The following is a 21,291-nucleotide window of genomic DNA, read 5'->3' as shown; positions in this document are numbered from 1 at the left end:
GATGGTATACTTAACCTGTTTCAATCCACTATTACTCATACTCATGATACAATTCTGTATTACAACGGGAAGTGGAACATACCATGCCAAGGTGGATTTTTGGGTTACTCCTTCACTAGAACAAATCTAACAATATTTGACATTCCTTCAGGATGTAGCATGGACAAACTAAAGGATTTAATCAAGCAAGTTGCACCTATGGGAATTCCCCCTTATGGAATTCATGAATCACAGGTGGTCAAATGACAACCAAGTCATGTTCTTTCGACAACCAAGTCATGCTAAGTATTCAGAAAATTTAATCGAATATGAAATAACAAAATTGAAAAATGACAAAGACGTGCTAAAGGTGCTAGTAGAATTCAACTACTGGAAGCGATTCTACCCAATAGAAATTTTAGCTATTTTTAACAAACCAGTAACCAAAATGGAATAAGACATGTCTCCAGCACAACATTTTTCATATTATCATTAGTTTTGTCATATTTGCGTTGCAATTGTATTTTTTAGTATGTTTCCTTATTCTCGTCTATCATCTCAGTCACCGCACTGTTTAATTTTGTCTATTATATAAGAAAGATATATTAATTATTTATTCACTATGTTTTTTAATTTGTTTTAATACTACTAACTAATTTTCTCATTTTTTTAATTAACGTACATAACAAAACAAAACCGTTAACGACACAAAAATTTAACTAAAAAAGACATACATCGTAACTAAAAAGTTATAACATAATTTTCTCCAATTTTATCATTTTCCTTTATCTATATATATTTCTAAAAAAATTTAAAAAAAATTAATTTTTTTAAAAAAATGAAAAAAAACAAATTTTGATTTTTTTTAAATCACAGTGTAAATTCAGGTCCCTCAACCCGAATTTATACTCTGAATAGTAAACTTGTATATTGGGATAAATGATGTACGGGATTGTATATTTTGGGATTTTTTTTTTGTATATTGGGGTAAAAATTTCCACATTCATTTAGTCAAAGAATTATAACCATTGGAAAAAGAATGAAGGGCATAGATATGAAATGCTTGTTTTACATGTTTTAAATATGATTCATTGAGATAAAATACGAGTGTTATTTAATAATAATTTCGATTTACTGATTGCATAAATGCCTGGGTAAGGCAACCAGAATCCGGGTCCAAAACTTGGGCTTCTATAGGAAAGAAAATGGAAAATGGTTTGCGCATATTATATATCCAACATAACAATGAACGAAATTCACACATATTCGCAATCAGAATAGAGAGTTGCTACGGTACCCAGCAAAATTTAAGGATTTTGGTATAATTGTTGTTTTGACTAATAGTTGAATAAGTTTGAACACAACAAATAAGAGAGGGGAAAGAGCAAGGGAGAGAGCATTTTCAATAACATTACCAAAAACTTTAAATTTCCAAGGATACCATAGAATTTCTGATAAAGATAGTAGATTTCAAGTTTGATAGACATCTACACACTCAACTTTCACGATAATAGAAATTGAAAAACCCTTGGACGGCTCTAATAGCACAAGAAAAACCAAGGCATTGTCTCTTAACCTCTCATTGATCTTCCATCCCTAAAGAAACAAATAAATTAAAACAAAACTGACAAAACAACTCTCCCAGGAACTAGTTTTTTCCTGAGATCTCAAAAAACTATAGCATTTTTAAGCAATGACACAACTTGTAATGTTGTAGTAGTACTAGTCTCTTGGATAGAACTCATTCCTATGAAGCTGCAAAATCTATACGCAAGGTATATTGAGGGGTTCTTCAATCCAACCAGCAAACTCATCAGCACCAAAGTCGTCAAAATCGTAATCGGGAAGCTCGCTAGGCTCATTGTCATCGAAACCGCAAATGTGAAAGTCTTCCAGGGCAGCAAGATCATCATCAAAGTCATGCTCATCATGAAATCCATACTCGGAATCAACAAATGCCAACAAATCCAATTCAAACTCAGATGGAGCAGCAGCAGTAGCAGCGACAGCAGATGGGGATGGCACATTCAGCATACTCAAATCCGGCATTTCCAGCATTTCCAGCTCGGCAAATTCAGCTGCCAAATTTTTAGTCTCAGCAACTTCAGCCTCCAATCCTTTAGTCTCAACAACTTCATTGCTTGAAACCTTACCACTCCCAATCAAATTGAAAGCAGATGTATCCAATTCAAGCACAGAAGATGGTGATGTGAGTGACAACACACTCTCTGATTCATCCATAGAAGCAGACTTGGAGTCTGATACAGAACCTGCAGCAGAAGAAACACAATAGTTGGAACTGTTATTTTCTGTGGCAGCCACAGTTTCAGCAGAAGCAACAACATTGTTGTTGCTGCTGCTGTTGCTGCCATTGTTGCTCTTCTCATCAGATAGAGCCTTGGCCATGGCCTCAAATTCAAGCCTTCTGGCATTATAGGCTTGAGAAGCCTCTTCTGCAGTGCTGAAAGTACCCAACCAGATTCGCGCGCCCTTGAAAGGGTCACGAATCTCCGCAGCCCATTTGCCCCATTTCCGCATCCGAACACCTTTGTATTTCCCACAAGATTGCCTCTTGACTGTGGGAGTTTTACCCAAAACCCTCTTCATCTTGTTCAATTCATCATTGTTTGTGCTCTCAGTACTAGTTTCATCTGCAACGACAGGGTTTACAGAAACAGGTGGAAGAGCAATCTCAACCACAGTTCTCTTCATCTTCCTTACATTCCTAAAATGCTCATCCTCATCAGATGAAGAGTCTGTAGCATTAGGATCATTGCAAATGATGCGCAGTTTCCTCGTTATTTTCGAGTTATGAATCGAATTCGGCTTGTGTTTGATTTTTTTCATCTTAGGAGTCGATTGATTAAGAGGCTCCACCATGGTGAAAAATTGGGTCAAAACCCCTCAAAATACCCAGAAAAATTGTTCAACAAAACAAAACCAAAATTTTTAAAATAAACCCTCGCCCCAAAAAAAAAGTCCCTCAAAATTTCAAGAATAACAAGTGAGATCCACTCTCAAAAGGAGGAAGAAACAAGAGATTTTTTTTATCTGAAAGCCTTCATAACAAACCACAGCTCCATAACATGTCCTGCAAAAATAAAATAAAAAACACAACACAAGAAAAATTTTCAAACTCCAACATCAAATCCAAAACATGAACAACAAAGTACCCCCCCCCCCCCCCCAAAAAAAAAATGAACAACAAAAGCACAAATCCAACATACCTTTTTGACCTCAAACTCATCGAAACAGCAGAATTCAACACCAGCCAGAGTAGCATGCAGCAAATACAAGCGTAACCGAACCCGAGCTTCAACAAAGCTCCAATCACTACTTCCAAATAAAACCAAGACGACATAAATCTCCCACTCTTCCTCCTTCAATGGATTCCTCACAAATCCCAACAAAAACACACACACCCCACTCTCCCTCTGACCAAAAAGAGAGAAAACGTTAGAGATAGAGCTACACAGTATATATAGAGACACAACAACACGAGGGCTTTTGAGATGAAAAGATTACAAATATATGGCCAAGATTTTTCTGTCCCAAAATATTTTTCTATGACCGATCTATTTCACCTGTGTATAGTTTAACAGAAAAACAAAATAAACCAAAAAAAAAGTAGCTACCTTGATACACAGATTGAAACAGACGTAAATCTATATAAAAACATTAGACACCCCAATTGCATATAATTAAAATAAATAAATAAATAAATAAAACACCCTTTGTTTAATGTTTATGCCACGAGAATCAAAACTTTTTTAAAGGTAAATTTTACCTTATGCTTGGTTTGAAATTGTGTGAATTCACTGTTATGGTGGCTGGTTTGGAACCTCTTTTTCTCTGCCTGTCGCTTTCCCTGTTTTTCAGTGGTTTCACACTGAAACACTGTTTTACTCTCTTCTGCTTATTCTCTCACTCTCTCTCTCTTCTATTTTTCTACGGTTTCATGCGCCACGAACTCACCGTTTTCATTTTTCATCATCACTTTGTGTGAATGATGAACGAATGTGCATTGTCCAACTGTCCTGTCTACATTTTTATGTTTTCTGTTTGACATATATTTGCTAAGTCTTTAATAACACAATAAATGTGTTCCTGAACTCTTATATTTTCATTACACATGCATGTATAACATTAATTTTTTTCATTAATTGTTTTATCTTTTGAAATAATAATGACAGAAAATAACAGTTGATATTTCAAACATATACAATATTAATTATTAATATTTTTTACTGCCTTTCTAATGTTTATTATAAGATATAATTAAGTAATTTAGTATTTGATCTCAATATAATTTGTCACTTAAGAAAATAACAGTTTTTTAATGTAATATTAAAGATGAATTAATAGTTATATAAGGTTAATTTTATAAAATTATTATTTATTATCATCTATTTATTATTTTTTCTTGATTTATGAAAAATAATTTAAGACGATAATTATTTTGGGGAAGGAATAAGATTTAAAAAATTGATTATTTTTTGTATAAAAATTGATTATTTAATTGAGAACATTACATTTATCTTAATTTATTTTATTTTTTAAAAAAAGTTTAATCATCCATTTAGTCCATATAATTTTAAAACTTATTCATTTTAGTCTATCATTAATAAATGAATTTTTTTAATCCCTCAAATTTACATTTTAATCCTCAAAAGGTCTCTGTCATTCATTTTTTTTAACTCTAGAATTTCTGGAAATTAAAATATAAACTTTAGAGAATACTTTATTATTATTAATGAGATATAGATATTTAAAGGAAATAATTTATTATTACTAATGAGATATAAATAAGGAATTTGTAACTTAATTTTGTATTAATTTTAGTTTTACATTAGAGAATTGATTTTGAGTTTGTGATTGATTTTGAATATATTTTTATATATTTGATTTCATATTAGAGAATAATTTAATATTAATTAATTAAAAGTATAAAATTGATTTTGAGTTGAAATAAATTTGAATAATTTTCACATTAGATTTAAAATTTTATATTAAATTTTACTCCTAACTTAATTTTATAATAAAATTATTTAATCATAAATCACGTTAATTTAAAATTAATTTTATAATATTAATTTTACTGATAAATAATTTTATTAATTTGGATCCTGACACACACTTGACGGCATGAGAAGTAACTAGTAGGAACTAAACTAACAGAATGAGGAAAGTGGGGACAAAGACACGGTGATTTTATCAAACAAAAGAAGATCGTCAACCACTGGCAGCCAAAGATTATGTATCCCGATAAGGGACTGGTTTGGCAGATGAGCTAGCTGTACACCATTGCCCAATACAATACAAGCCATCATCCACACGCTGTCTTTGTCCGTGCGTGTCACTCGTTTGGTACCAACTCAAGAGTGCTACTGGCCAATAAAAATTTAGAGTATAAAAAACACCAAAAGAGAATGTGAAAAAGAGGAAAAAAAAAAAAAGAAGGAAAGAGTATGAAAATAGTACTTAAAAGTTAAAACTCTTCAAAAGGGAAGCTACATTAAGATCCGACTTTTAGCCGACAACAATGTCTCTGCCGTTAGATATCATATTATTTAATTAATTAGTTAATTATTAAAAAATTGTACCTACAAATCATACATCGGTTACCATCATAGTTGTGAAATTTGTCTCGGTCTGGCCGGTCGAATAGGTTCAAGCAGGATCCGGTGGCTAACTGTACCGATTTCACTATTGGATCGGTCATGTAATTGATCTGAGATGATTCGATCAAACTTGGCCGATTAGATGCCAGATCTCTATTGGACCGGTCCGACCCAGCCGATTTTACAAAAAAAATTAAAAACAATGGATAATTTCTACAATTTCATTTTGATGTCTCATTATTATTAATTGCTATTTTGAATTTTGGAGTATGGATGAACTTTTCTTGCTAAAATAATGTTAGTTATATACTTATATATAATAGATATATATATAATTTTGAATTTTTAATTTGTATCAGGTTAAACTGGGCCAATTATTGACCCACTGGTTGAACCATTAACCCACTCACTCACTACCTCGATTGGGTCAACGACCAAACCGGATTTCACAACTATGGTTACGTTGTTTTGTACAATTAATTTAATTTATCAGTACTCGTCAATACAAGAGGTGTATAAGTATGGAAAATTCTCGCGTGCATATGAATTTTGTGGGTTGTAACGACCCGCCTCGTCGCTACGATATTAACACTCTAATGTGCGCCAATTTTAATTTTTATAAAAAGAACTCTCTTAATTTACTTATGAAAATAGAAGTAATTTTTTTTGTCCCAACATACATTCATCCAACAACACGCCATTAATTATGTGAATATACATAATTATATAGAAACAATAACTCGATACACGTCGTACACATGAATGAAAATTAAATCTGTTCATAGATATAATTAAAATCTCAGTTTTACATCTTTAACTCAATAAAATAAAACTTAAAAACCAACTACGGAGGAGTTGATTACAAAACACAACTTTCTTCCAAAATAACGCCAACATCATCACGTCGGCTCGACGGCTCCTCACCAAAATCTTACTCCCTGCACCCTGCCACTGTCATTCTGCTCTCACGAACAATATTCGTGATCATCACAGGTATCAACCACACGATACAAAATTGCAAGGGTGAGTTCATCATAAAAAGAACCAATACCAATTCCAAATAACCACAATTAGCAAGAAACATAGGCAAACATTATGAGCTTACACAATTTTCATTATTCAACACTCACATCTAACAATTATTCATCATCCATATTCAACAATTACTCATCATCCATATTCAACAATTTCTCATCATCCATCCATGGATCCAATCAAGACTGCACAGAATGATGCATGCACCTGACTCAACACTCAGATGCAATGTGGTACGTACCAACAACAACCAAACCTTAGGAAATAGCCTAAGCGTATTCACACACGACACTCTCACTTAGGGAACTGTGCTGAGTTCGTCGAGACCACTTGGTTGTGCACGTAACAGCCCCCCTCCCATAGGTGATCAGCCTGGGAGCCCAAAGGTGTTCCCTACCAGGTGACAGCCCCCTCAGTACAAAGTACACTTTGCCACAATTACTCTATTTCCTGTGTCGTATGAGCTATGATCATGGCCAAAAGTAAGTGCCAAAGACCATGGACCAATTAAAGCACCTAAGCATCCCCTCAGAAATGCTTAGACTCTCTAACCACGCTAGTTACCCACATCTGGGCCATCTGACAAGGTCAGTGCACTCTACCCCTCCATGACATACACTCCATACGACTTATGAACGTGGCCAAAAGCTAATGCCAAAGACCCTGGAAGGTCAGTGCACAGTGCCCCCCACGAACATACACAACATCCAACGTATGAACGTGGTCAAAAGCTAGTGCCAAAGACCTTGGAAGGTCAGTGCACAGTGCCCTCCACGAACATACACAACATGCACATGCCAATGCATTTCCAACATCAGAAGAGATGTGTCTTTTCAAAAAGCTTTTTCTGAAATTCTTCACTGGTAATCGATTACAGGTTTCTGATAATTGATTACACAGTTATATTTTGAAGGGTCATGACTTTTGAATTTGAATTTCAAGAGTTCCATTGCTGGTAATCGATTACAAACATCCGGTAATCGATTACAAGTTCAAAATTCAAATTCAAAACCCTTTTTAAAAGCTATTTTTCTAAATTGTCTTTTGGTAATCGATTACACTGCCTGGTAATCGATTACCAGAGCCTTGGATGTCTTGGAAACACTTTGTTTTGAGACAAGACTTGATCTTGAGTTAATCTTGAAGCAAGGCTTTGTTTGTTGAAATAACCTTGTATTAATCTTGAAGCAATGCTTAACCTTTGAAGCAACCTTGTTTAATTCTTCTTTGGCATCATCAAAATCATGTATCCATACATTCACATTCTCCCCCTTTTTGATGATGACAATCATTATCAAGTGATTTCTTTTCAGCATCATCAAAACATGCATGATTCACATTCTCCCCCTTTTTGAAGATGACACTCATTATCAAGCAAATTATTTTTGACATTATCAAAACCTGCATGATTTACATTCTCTCCCTTTTTGATGATGACAACCATCTGTAGGTTAGAAGCAACAAAAAATATCTATTTGTATAGTTTACTCCCCTTTGATTTTGCAATGATTGCTTATATGAGACAGTTGAAGATTTCATAGATTTCATATATAAAAAGCTGTCTCATAAAGAATAGATAATTTCCCTTACTATCTTATCTTTTATCTATCTCTCCCCCTTTGTCAACATCAAAAACAAATCATGAGCAGAGAGGAGAAAACCATTCAACAATTTATAATGAATTAAAAGAGTAGAGAATGCCATACCGTACAAGTATCATTTCATGGCCTAAAAGAAAATGTTACCGCTTGTTGCAATATATGAGAGTCAAGTGATATCAAAAGGCATTAAAACAAACTATTTTGTATCCACAAAAATACATATCCAGTATAAAACAATAAAAAATATATAATAATAAAAAAACTGTTAGTCGCCTTATACGACTAACTTGTGTATAGAAAACATTTTCCAAAACATGTATAGTTCCCCAATTTCTGGTTATTTTATAGTAATTTTTGTAAATAAATTTTTTTTATGGATAAAGTTGTCTCTAGAATATGTCCATTGGATTTAATGATGAAATATGTGCAATTTCAGGTGAAAAAGAGGCTAAGTCATGAAGTGCCAAAAGTGACAGTTGAGTTTAGCTCATTAGTGGGCTAAGCGTGCATCCATCGCTAAGCGCAGCTTCAGCACGCTTAGCGCAATAGAAGAATCTGGCAAGGCATCAATATCAAGGCCACGCACTAAGTGCGAGATCAGTGCGCTAAGTGCAACAGGTGTCTTCAGCCAGGCTCAGCGCACGACTGGCGCTAAGCCCGAATCCACTTACTGGCGCTAAGTGCGAGGGTGGCGCTAAGCGCAACATCACGAATTCAGAGCCTATTTAAAGCCTGTCTTATGCAGAATTAGGGTACAGAACTTTGACAAGGCCATGACACAGATTTCCACAGCACACCATAGTGCCTATTTCGGGAATAGAGCTCTGGAGGCAGCCAGAGGAGCAACTTTTGCAAAGATACCTAGGTTTTGTAAGCTTATCATTGTTAGGGTTTCTTCTGTAATGGCTGGCTAAACACCCTAGTCAGGAATTTCTAATGAACAACTGATGTAAATACTTAATATTTAATTGATTATGTTTTTTGTGTTCAATGCTTCCTTCAATGCTTAATGTTTGTATGCTTTTGGTCTGATCATCCATTTGTGTGCATAGTTAGGTGACTTTAGTATTGGGAAATGTACTGTTGCCTTAGAACTTGATTGAAGCATAATCGAAACTTAGTCTTACAAGAGGGATCTGCGGATTAAGTTTTGGTTTTAATTATGTTGTTACAATAATGCTGTTTAGTCTAGGCCTAGTCTTATAAGAGGGATCTGCGAACGAAGCTTAGGCTAAATTAGGCTAAACTTTTGTAAGCTGCTTGAGCTGAGTCTAGTCTTACAAGAGACGAAACTCAGTTTAAGTTATTCTAAACCTAAGAGGGCCGTCTAAAAGAGGGATCTGAGGATGAAGCTTGGATTGATTCGGTCTGACGAGGGATCGAGGTTTAGTAATTTAGGCTACAACATAGAACACAAAAGCATGATTGATTAGAGAAATATATTTATATGCATAAGCTTGTTTGTTAGAAGACCCAACATTTCTACCTACTGCTGTCACTTTTACTTACTTTGCATTTTATAGTATTTAGCATAAAAGTCTAGTTTAAATTCTGTTTGAAATTATCAATCATACATGTTCTCTCAACAATGCTTCATTTCTGAACTTAACTCAGGCTAACATCAGTTCCCTGTGTTCAATACTCGGATTCATCTGTTTTAATTTTTAAATACTTGACGATCCGGTGCGCTTTCCGGCAAACTGGATTTCCCTTGAATATATTTGTACGAAGAAAAACTGGAACAAAAAGTAACCGCAAGGAAATCCAACAAAAACAATCATCAAAAGTTATCAATAATCAACATAACCTTTAAACACAATCATCAAAATCAATCATCAAAGACAATCAACATAACTCTCAAACACAATCATCATAGACAATAAAAAAACTCAATAAAAAAAAAAACTCAATCAAAAGCAATCATCAAAGACAATCAACACTCAATCAAAAACAATCATCAAAAGCAATCAATCATAAGCAAAAATAATAAAAAAAATAGACAAACATAATGATACTACTTGTTGGATAAATGACCTTTATCACATAATTGATGAATACTTAATAAACTATGCTTAAGATCATCAATAAGTAAAGCATTTTCTATGGAGGTAGAGGGATTCGTACTTATTTTTCCAACTCCAACAATTTTACCTTTGTTTGTTGTCTCCATAGATCACATATTCACTATCTTTGTGAGAAATATGAATAAACTTTGATGCATCTCCCGCCATGTGTTTGGAGAAATCACTATTAATATATCAACTTTGCTATTCTCCACTTTCATAGTCTTTCACCATGAGACCCAAATTTATGATTTTATTTCCTGAATCACTTGAAGAATTTATGTCTTTATCTTTCCAAGTGATGTATGCTTTCTTTTCTTTGAAATTTTTCTTGTTAGATTTTTCCACTCTTCTCTAGGTTTTTCTATAGTTGCATTTCCCACTACCATTGTAGGAATGAAGGGACCGATTTCAAAGGCTTCCAATATATTGAAATCTATGGCTTCTATAAAGATCTGCATTCTGGTTTTCTAATAGTGATAACCCTCGCCATTGAAAACAAGAGGCCTATTAATAGAATTTCCTTCGGGAAATAAAAAGTTTGATGAGGCCATATTCTTGAAGTTTCTAAACCTTGTACAAGAATGAAGCTCTGATACCACTTGTTAGACAAGTGGCCTCAATAACTTAAGAGGGGGGCGGTGAATTAAGTTTTAAAATTTTCCCACTAACAAACTTAAACCCCCTTTTAAATGATAGGCTTAGAATGCAGAAGAAGAAGAAACAATCAATTTAACAATGTTCTTTTAAATGCTCAAGACAAAGTAAACTGTAGTAAAATAACTAAGATAAGGGAAGAGAGAAATGCAAACTTGATTTATACTGGTTCGGCCACTTCCCGTGCCTACATCTAGTCCTTAAGCAACCCACTTGAGATTTTTACTAACTTTGTAAAAAAACCTTTTTACTACTTCTGAACACCCAAGGAATCCCTTTCCCTTGTGTTAAGGAAACTCACAATTCAAGAGACAACCAGTCTCTTGATTACAACTTACTTTCTGAGATGAACATAAAGATTTCTCTCCTTTAGAGTGGATAATACAATTTGATGTTCATGGATGAACTCTTAATAGATTTGCAAGTGTTTGCCCAAGAGTTGTTGAGAGAGCATTTGACAATGAAGTTCTCTTAGAATATATTTATCTTGCTTTTTGAAGTCAGACACACATATATATAGGCCCTTCGTGCCTTTTCAAAAATGGTTTGAAGAGATGTGTCTTTTCAAAAAGCTTTTTCTGAAATTCTTCATTGGTAATCAATTACAGGTTTCTGGTAATTGATTACACAATTATATTTTGAAGGTTCATGACTTTTGAATTTGAATTTCAAGAGTTCCGTTGCTGGTAATCGATTATAAACATCTGGTAATCGATTACAAGTTTAAAATTCAAATTCAAAACCCTTTTTAAAAGCTATTTTTCAAAATTGTCTTCTGGTAATCGATTACACTGCCTAGTAATCGATTACCAGAGCCTTGGATGTCTTGGAAACACTTTGTTTTGAGGCAAGGCTTGATCTTGAGTTAATCTTGAAGCAAGACTTTGTTTGTTGAAGCAACCTTGTATTAATCTTGAAGCAATGCTTAACCTTTGAAGCAACCTTGTTTGATTCTTCTTTGACATCATCAAAATCATGTATTCATACATTCACAAGACCTTGTGATTTTCTATGGTTAGAGGAATTAATTAAGCATAAGTGCTATTATTATTTCTACTAATAACAATAAAATATGTCTTTAGTTTCATACTTTTATTGAAACATGGCCACTATTTCTATACTTTAGTATTGATGCTTTTGTTTCTTTAACATTAAAAAATAAGTATATTTATCCATAAACATGATGAATTCATAAAAAAAAGATGTTTAAATCTACATATTTCTAAATGAGATCCCCTGTATCATATTTGTGACACCTTTTTGTGTATACTATATAGTCATGTCATAGCAAATATAAAATAATAAACAATACAATTATCACATTTTGAATTCCACTTTACTACCAATGTGTTCACCAATTCCATTACAACCAATTGTTGTGTAAATTTCCAGCCATTCATGGGAAAGACAAAGTGCCTCAGAGAGTTAATTTTAATACCATAACACACACACACACACACACACAAAAGACATAATTTGTAAGGATTAAGATAATTTTTGTATTGATCCCTGTGATTGGTATTGGTATACTACATTCAGTCCATTGGTATTTTTTCCTATTTGGTACTTTGGTATTGATTTGTTTCGATTTTTGTAGGTTCATTAGTCATGTACATATGGTGTGAATTTATTTTGTAGGTTCATTAGTTAATACATATCTGATAGCAGATTAACAGTCCTAATTTAGGTTAATTAAGTATTTAATTGTATGATAGATGGCATCTTGGAAAACACCAACATCCCAAGAAGCATCTACCCAAATTCAAGGCCTAATATTAGAGGGAAGATTGACATGGCTTGGGCACATTGTAAGCTCATTCAGGAGGGTGACAAGATTGCTATGATGTGTATTTATTGTGATAAAATTGTTAGGGGAGGTGGGATTAATAGATTAAAGGACCACTTGGCCGGTAAAATGGGTCAAGTTTCTTTGTGCAAAAAGGTGTCTCCCGATGTTCGTTATCAAATGAAACAAAATATTGAAGAAAATAAGAGCAAGAACAAAAAGAGAAGAATTGATGAAGAACATGATTTTATCCACTTAGTGAAGAAGGTGGTAAAGTGCCAATAGAAGTGGAACAACAAAGTGAACAAACACAAAGGACAACTAAAAAGGTGAAGACAAGTGGTCGTGTAACACCCTGATGTATATATATATATATATTAGTAATTATATTTGATGTTTGATTATTTTGTTGTGTTATTTTATCCGTAATTATTTTCAAAGAAGCGAGTTTAGTTAATAGAAGGGTGTGGGTAGATAAAAATCTAGCTTCTCAAAGAAGCCTCTCGAGAAAGCTTCTCAAAGAAGCCACGAGGAAGCTTCTCGAGGAAGCCTCTTAATGAATCTTCTCAAGGAAGCTACATGAAGCTGTCTCAATAAAAACGCTGCCCAGCCTCTGTTAACCATTGGATCTTCTCGAAATTTGGTTTGGAGCTTTACAAAACACTTTTCCACGATCTGACCGTTAGGATCTTTGAGAAAAAGTCTGGAGTGTGCGCAACGTTTCCGTTTCCGAGAGTGTGGCGTCCCTAAATAATGACTGGTTTAATAGTAATAAATTAAATAGCAAAAACAATGGGATTTTTTTTTTCTTTTTCGTTTCTCTCTCTTTTTCACAGTAATTAAGTTTAGAAGGAAAATTATCACTATAGAGTCCTGAATGGCCAGTTCACAACTCTATTCGGAGTCATTTCTTTCTGATCACTCATAACCTCTAAAATATTTTGCTCTTTCAAAAAGAAAAGTATACCAGCCATCATTTTAGGTCGTCACGTGAAAAATAATAAAATAAAATGTGGTCGGTGAACTCTCTTTCAAATAAAGTTTGTTAACACTTTGTTTTCAAATAACAAGATTAAACATAATTACATTCATCATCTAAAACTGTCCAAAATATGAGAGTTTGCAAAATACATAGTGACATCTAGAGCAAAGGTATCAACTGTGGTGGCTTCAGCCATATATATGCAATCATCAAAATTCCTATACAATAGGTCTACCCATCCAAAAATCAAAAGAGTAAACCTAACAGTCTGTACTAGATACACCCACCCCCAAAAAGTATGTAAACCTAGTCTAAGGAGCCGTCTACTATGATGAAGAGTCTCCACTAGTCGCTATCCCTCCAGGGTCGCTCTCCTCCGTAGAGTCTGCCTCAGATGCTAACATGACGTCCTCTGGAGAATCCACGTCGGGGAGTGGGTCCTCATCACCCTCTAGAAAGTCAAGAGCATCCACAACAGGCTTAGGAGGTAACTCCTCTGGGTCCTCCTCAGGGTCTTCTTCAGATGACGACACCTCTATCACTTGGACTGGCTCCACTAGTCGATATGGAGTAGGTGTAGGTAGTATCCACTCCACAGTTCGCTGAAGCATGCGTATGGGTTCCTCTGGATGTACCAATGAAGTAGCCGTGAGTCGAATCGTGCCACGGAATCGACACCTCGCATTGCCTTCGAGGATCTCCCAAACTCCCTCTAAGCACTCCATCTCCACTCGATCATGGATTAATTGTACTGCCATCGCGATCTACAAGAAATAAAAGAAAGGGGGTAGACTCTTTCATGAGAAATCTAACTACGGGTAACAACACAATGCGTCCCATAACCGCTACATGTAGTTAAAAGGTATGCCTTAAGGGTTTTCTTCTCTGGTAATCGATTACACACCCTAGGTAATCGATTACCAGAGGCCAAACTCGAGTTACACAACTTCAGAACATGGAAACCTGCAATTTACACTGTGTAATCGATTACACATATCTGGTAATCGATTACCAGTGCCCTGTTACTCTGTGTAATTGATTACACAACATTGGTAATCGATTACTAGAGGCCACCTCAACATCCTATCTCCATTTCTAAGCCTTGTAATCGATTACACCCCTTGGTAATTGATTACCAGAGGCCATCTCAACTTCCTGTATCCATTTCTAAGCCTTGTAATCGATTACACACCCTTGGTAATCGATTACCAAAGGCCATCTTAACTTACTGTCTTCATTCTTAAGCCCTGTAATCGATTACACACCCTTGGTAATCGATTACCAGAGGCCAAATTTCAGATGCCACTCAAGATCCATAGCTGGCCAGCCACCACACAAGCCTCCTTGCTTTGTGGTCTTTGTTCTTTTATTGGTTGACTGCCAGGAGCTCGCCTGCTTAGGTACGTCGCAGGTTCTCACTGACTGACTATGCCCGGGTTGGGTCGGGATTGATCAAGCTTGGTTTTGGGAAATAGCACCCCACCTGACGTCCTCAAGGTCTCCTGACCCCCGCGACATATCTCCAGGTACCACTCTGTGGCCAACAAATAAAAGTAGGAAGACTGACTCTTCCACACTTTCTCACTTCAAGCTTGTAGGATTATGGGGTACCCGTCATATGTGGTACTAGGTGGCGATCGGGTGATGGTGCGAATCAACTCTCCCACATCCACAAATCAAACATGAACCCACCATCACCAGTTGCCCACCTTCAACTGAGCTCACGTACCCCCACGTAGCCCTTATCTTCGTTCCTCTCAGCACCGGGTCCCCATCAACCCCTCCAAGATTCCACAACATCCTAGCAATTCAATATCCGAACATCATGAACTATCCAAAACCAAGAAAACAGGGCAGAGGCAGAAAGCTCTGCCCAAAACACATTCCAATACCACAACTTTCCCTACTCAAATACCCCAGTAACATTCTCTTCGTTCCGATTCGTTAACCGTTGGATCGACTCGAAACTTTTATTAGAGGTCCCTAGTACTTAATTATACATTTTGAACGTTGGGATCTGCTAGAAAACGTCCAGAACCAAATATGCACTACCTTTCCCATAACTAGCAATGCATAAGCATTTTCTGCACAAGCACAAAATTCTGCTGCACAATTTCAACAGCAATTTTCTGCATAATAGTGCAGATTTTCGAAATCCCTCTTGCCTTCATCCAATTTTGCTCAAATTGGATCCTACAAGTCCTAAATCATGTATAAATCATATCTAAACCAAAAACAAGCTTCAGACCAAGGCAATTCAAAATCTAGGTATCTAAAACCCCTTAATTTAGAGGATTTTCAAGGTTTGAGAAGTGAAAATGAGAATGGGATAATTTTGGAGCAAACTCTCATCTCAATCAAGTCTATAACATTAATCTAAACTTGCTCAAACTGGTTTTACGATGAAAACTCCACCGAATCAAAATTTGACCCCTCAACACCCAATTTACCCTAGAAATGGCTCTTGCTTTCACTTTGGTCACTCATTTTCCTCATTTGCTCAGTCCAAGCTTTCCCACAAGACCTAAATGACATTTTAAACTAGGATTAACTCACTTTAGACTCCAATTTACACTAACCTCAAATTTAGCTTCTCTAACCCTCAAAATCTCACATCAAACATGACAAGTTTAGCATGCTTTCAACAAATTCCTTCACAAATAACTACCATAAGGCATAAAATTAGTAGAACTACCCATCATATCCCCCAAAAACCCAATATCCACGAAAATCATGTGAGAAGAAGTCTACCCAAACCTGAAATTTGAAGTCCCACAACGTAGAGGTGCGCTTCACGACTCTGAAAATGGCTTCCTTTTGCGATTTGGAGTAGAAATGGTGAGCAAAGTTTGCAGCTTTGTTGGGCAACAATGGTGGATGAGAAGGGGAGAAGAAAAGCAACATGAGAAGGTGAGGAGAGCTTCTGAATTTTTTCTGAGTGAGTGAAGAGAGAGAGAACGTGGCTTTTTATTTTAAAAAGGCTTCCTCTTTTTTTTTTTTTTTTCTAAAAGTTATGCCACATGTCTCCTTTTGAGTGGAGCAAAAAGGGGCCCACTTTTTCTCTTGATGTGACTCATACTCAGCTGCAAGAAGAGAAAAATCTGACCTTTTGAAATGCTAAAATCTTGCCTCGGTTTGCGTGCCATTTCTCTGGTTCCAGTCCCTCGCGTTTCTCTGCACCCGTCGGGGCCCATTTTCGAAAGTAAGTAATATATATATCAAAACGCTCAAAATGAAACCCCAAGCGTGGTTCAGAGGTTGGTTTTGTTAAATTTTAAGTTGCACGTAAAACAATGATTTTTTTAGACTAATTAATTGAGAATTAATCTATAACTGTCCAGTTATAGATTTCTCTTCGTTAATTAGCCTAACCCGCGTATCTCTCCCCCAATGTACATACTTCTACTAGGAATATATATATATATATATATACACTGAATAATACTTATATATAATTATTCAAAATGCATCGTTTACAAAATTCCGGGTAGAATTTCCAGGATGTCACAGAGAGCATTAGTCACTTTTGCGTTTTGAGCCTTGTAGTCCAAGTAGCTTTGGAAAAATGCCATTTCTTCTCCTTCCTTCTTCCAAAGCCATTTCCAATGTACCAAGCTTTTTCTTCATCAACCACAGCCACCCGTAGCCACCACAAACCTCCATTGTTCTCCGTTGAAACCCCACACCAAGAGGAACCCTTCAACCGAAGCGGAATCTTCCAACTTGCCTCGCGGTTTCGGTTGAGAATGAAACCCTAATCTGACCTTTCATTTTCCTTGAGGTAACCGTGATTCTATGCTTGTTTCTTGTTAGTTTCATCTTACCTTTGCATCATTTCTGAGTTTGGAAACCGCCATTGCATGTTTTACGCTTCCTCTGAAAAACTCTAGAGAAAGAGACTTTGTAAAACGTTATTTCTTCATGAAATGAGTGTTATTTTCATGCCCTATACTGAACCCCGGTCACATTGGCATGATCAGAATTTCAAAATGATGTCCCTTTGTAAAACTCGAAATGCTCTCAGCCCTTTCACGTAGTGACGTGGGTGTTTGACCCAGAGCATTGTTGTTAGCTTTGTTTCTGAAATCTATATTAAGTCTCCTTCGTTTTGGTATGATAGAGGCTTGCATGGAACCGACGAGCGAGGACGAAAAATAAATTTCCAAGTGACGTGATGAGGAACCCGCGGGTAGCTCACAATAGGTCAGGTGCATGCATCATTCTGTGTAGTCTTGATTGGCTCCATGGATGGATGATGAGTAATTGTTGAATATGGATGATGAATAATTGTTGGATGTGAGTGTCGAATAATGAATGTTGTGTAAGCTCATAATGTTTGCCTATGTTTCTTGCTAATTATGGTTATTTGGAATTGGTATTGGTTCTTTTTATAATGAACTCACCCTTGCAATTTTGTATCGTGTGGTTGATACCTGTGATGATCGCGAACATTGTTCATGGGAGCAGAATGACAGCAGTAGGGTGCAGGGAGTAAGATCCTGGTGAGGAGCTGCCGAGCCGACGTGACGATGTTGGCATTATTTTGGGAGAGAGTTGTATTTTGTTTATCAACTCCTCCATAGTTGGGTTATGAGTCATTTTGTTGAATCAAAGATGTAAACTTTAGATTTTACTTATATGCTTGAACAAATTTTAATTTTCCATCATGTGGATGACGTGTACTAAGTTGTTGTTCCTATATATATATATATATATATTCACCCAAGTAAATGTGTATGTGATGTGCCATCATTTTCTTCTATTTTCTAAACCCTTTTTGCACCATTTTAATTACTGATTGGTCTTAATTGTCAATTAATTAGGCCGTTTTATTATTTGGGCCCATTTAGCTAATTTGATGTTTTTAATCTAATTTCAGGAATTAATGAAACATTGGGCTTAATCCGAATTTTGGTTGTGGACTTGAAGAGGGCAAATAAAGCAGCGCTTACCTTAGTTAATTTCTAATTAGGAAATTTCGCAATTTTATTTTATGTTGTTCAATGCTTATTTCGTTTTGGGCCAGAGTATTGTAATAGGGCCCAGTGACTTTGAGTGACTCTTTTTAAATAGCAGCCTTGGGATTTGTGCAGGGCATTCTGTTATGCTATTCATTATTCAGAGCTTTTGTTTTAGGGTTTTACGTTTTCTGCTTTGATGCTACTGTTCACGTAATGCAATTTTACGTTTTCTGCTTCTAATTACAGTTTCGTTCTTGCTTCTTCTTCTACTCTCATTTACGTTTCTGTTTCATTTACATTTCTGTTCATTTACGTTTCTGTTTCATGTTTCATTTGCGTTTTTTGTACGAATCCATGGAAGGCTAGATTTTCTGGTGTTGTTTCCTTTTGAGGAAGAAGCCCAACTCTCTTTGAGGTTTCGCTTGTAATGTGGTTTCCTGGAAGTTTTCCCTTCACCAGTTATCCCAATTTCGTGAATATTAATCAGTGCACGCTTCGTGTTCGATTAATTTCCTCTGAGCCTAACTTGCGTTCATGCTTAATGGACGAAGGGCTAACTGGTGTATGTGGTGCCTAATCACGTATTGAAAACCCTAAGTTGATTTTCGCTTAGTAAATTGAATTAGGGTTGGATTAAGTGGTTGACTGTTAGGGACGAATTCTCCATAACCCAGGATAAGAGAATGGCTTCTGAATAAGAGGAAACAACCCGTTTTTAATATCAGTAGTTTCGCATTCCAGTTTACTTGTTCTGCTCTTCAATTACCAAACAACCAACCCCCCCCCCCAATCGTTACTGTTACTGCAAGTATATTATGAACATTTGGTTTGTCACTGCTCGTTGGGAAACGACCTAGGATCACTTCCTAGTTACTGCATTTTCATGTTTATTTGATTCGGGTACGGCCTCGATCAGTATGTTTTAGCGAATGTATGGTGGGATAAAATTACTTCTATTTTCATAAGCAAATTAAGGGAGTTCTTTTTATAAAAATTGAAATTATCGCATATTAGAGTGTTGATATTGTAGTGACGAGGCGAGTCGTTACATTTAGTGGTATTAGTGTAGGTCGAACCTTTCATCCAGTGAGTTGTGAGTCTGCTATGCTTTTCTGTGCATTCTCTGGTTGCTTTGTTGAATGCATGATGTTGGTTGGTTGCTAATGTTTGATGTTCGTTGTTGGATATTAGCACTTACTCACTAGTTGTGTTCCTACGAGCTATAAAGATTTGATTGCTGTAGTCATATTGGATTTGTTTTTCTGATGTCTGCTATACCATGAGTTTCAATGCCGAGTCACGGGTTATCAGACTGGCCATCTGTATAATTTGTGAAGGGCAATGGGATGATATGGTAAGCGATCAGAAAATACAAATGATGGAAAATGGGTGTTAATGTCTTGAGGCATCAACTCTCAAGAGTAACTGAGTAGGAATTTGTGATGGTTGTGATTGTTGTGTAATTCTTTGTTTGTGTGTATTCCTTCCAAGTCTAACTCCCTGTTGTGTATAGGGAGTGATGGCTGGACGGAATGATCATGCGATAGCTGATGCCTTTCAAGCCTTAGCTCAGGCTATAGGGAATCCAAATAGGGGAGAAGCTGGTGGAGCTATTGAGTACCAGGGGTTGGACCGCTTCCAATGAAACAACCCTCCTTCTTTTAATGGAGGATACAACCTTGATGGTGCTCAGAACTGGATAAGGGAAATTGAGAAAATTTTTGAGTTATGGCATGTCCGGAGGGGCAAAAGGTTTCTTTTGGTACATATACTCTAGTGGAAGAGGCTGAGTATTGGTGGGAGAATACTTGCCAATGCCTAGAGGCTGAAGGTCAAGGTGTGACCTGGGTTGTCTTCAAGAGAGTGTTTTTGGAAATATATTTTCCTGAGGATGTTAGGAACAAGAAGAAGATGGAGTTCTTGGAGCTCAAGCAGGGAAACATGATTGTGACTGAATATGCAGCCAAGTTTGAGGAGCTGGTGAGATACTTTCCCCATTATCAAGGGAGAGATGGTGAAAGTTCCAACTGTGTCAAGTTTTTGAATGGCTTGCGACCTGAAGTGAAGCAAGCTGTGAATTACCAAGGTGTTCGTCAGTTCTGACTTTTGGTTAACATGTGTCGAATTTGGGATGAAGACTCCCGAGACAGGGTGACCTATTATAGGAGTATAGGTCCAATGAGGAACAAAAAGAATGGGCCTCAACATCGGGGAAACCATACTCGACCCCTCCTAAGCAATATGGTAACCTCCATGACCATCAGAGGACTGTTGCTAGGGGATTGGCAGGTGGTAGTGGTAGAAAACCCAATACTTTCCTCACTCATATCATTTGTTACAGATGTAGTAAGCCAGGGCACATCTCCTCAAATTGTCCCGATAGAGGCATAACATGTTTTAATTGTGGACAAACGGGACACACTCAAAGAGATTGTTCACAACTCAAGAAAGAGAAAAATGGTGGAGGCCCGAATGGTCAAACTGGACATCCAAAGGCCACGAGAAGAGTCTTTACCCTTAATGGTGCTGAAGCTTTGAAATCCAAAGATCTAATCCAAGGTAGATGTTTCATAAATGGGATTCTGTTGCTTGTGCTATTCGATTAT

The 21,291-nt window shown here is 36.3% G+C and overlaps 2 protein-coding genes across 2 annotated transcripts; one reads left to right on the top strand and one right to left on the bottom strand.

Annotated features, from left to right (window-relative positions):
- Positions 1 to 1,371: 1,371 nt before the first annotated feature.
- LOC114404178 (ethylene-responsive transcription factor ERF118-like) lies at positions 1,372 to 3,941 on the bottom strand. Its single transcript, XM_028367273.1, has 3 exons — positions 3,767 to 3,941; positions 3,207 to 3,413; positions 1,372 to 3,070 (listed from the first exon to the last, which is right to left on the bottom strand). Exon 3 carries the CDS (start codon positions 2,857 to 2,859, stop codon positions 1,744 to 1,746), a length of 1,116 nt encoding a protein of 371 aa, XP_028223074.1. The 5' UTR covers positions 2,860 to 3,070; positions 3,207 to 3,413; positions 3,767 to 3,941; the 3' UTR covers positions 1,372 to 1,743.
- A 16,472-nt stretch (positions 3,942 to 20,413) lies between these two features.
- LOC114404174 lies at positions 20,414 to 20,788 on the top strand. Its single transcript, XM_028367270.1, has one exon. The coding sequence runs from the start codon at positions 20,414 to 20,416 to the stop codon at positions 20,786 to 20,788; it is 375 nt and encodes a 124-aa protein (XP_028223071.1).
- The last annotated feature ends 503 nt before the right edge of the window (positions 20,789 to 21,291 follow it).

The sequence above is a fragment of the Glycine soja genome, unplaced genomic scaffold (genome assembly GCF_004193775.1).
Source record: "Glycine soja cultivar W05 unplaced genomic scaffold, ASM419377v2 tig00005439_1_pilon_451196_845285, whole genome shotgun sequence".
NCBI classification, from domain to species: Eukaryota; Viridiplantae; Streptophyta; class Magnoliopsida; order Fabales; family Fabaceae; genus Glycine; species Glycine soja.
Note: the sequence above shows the minus strand (reverse complement) of the source record. Positions and strands in the feature narration are given on the sequence as shown.

Excerpts from the sequence above, each read along its gene's own strand:
- LOC114404178 (XM_028367273.1), bottom strand. The coding sequence starts at position 2,859 with ATGGTGGAGCCTCTTAATCAATCGACTCCTAAGATGAAAAAAATCAAA.
- LOC114404174 (XM_028367270.1), top strand. The coding sequence starts at position 20,414 with ATGGCATGTCCGGAGGGGCAAAAGGTTTCTTTTGGTACATATACTCTA.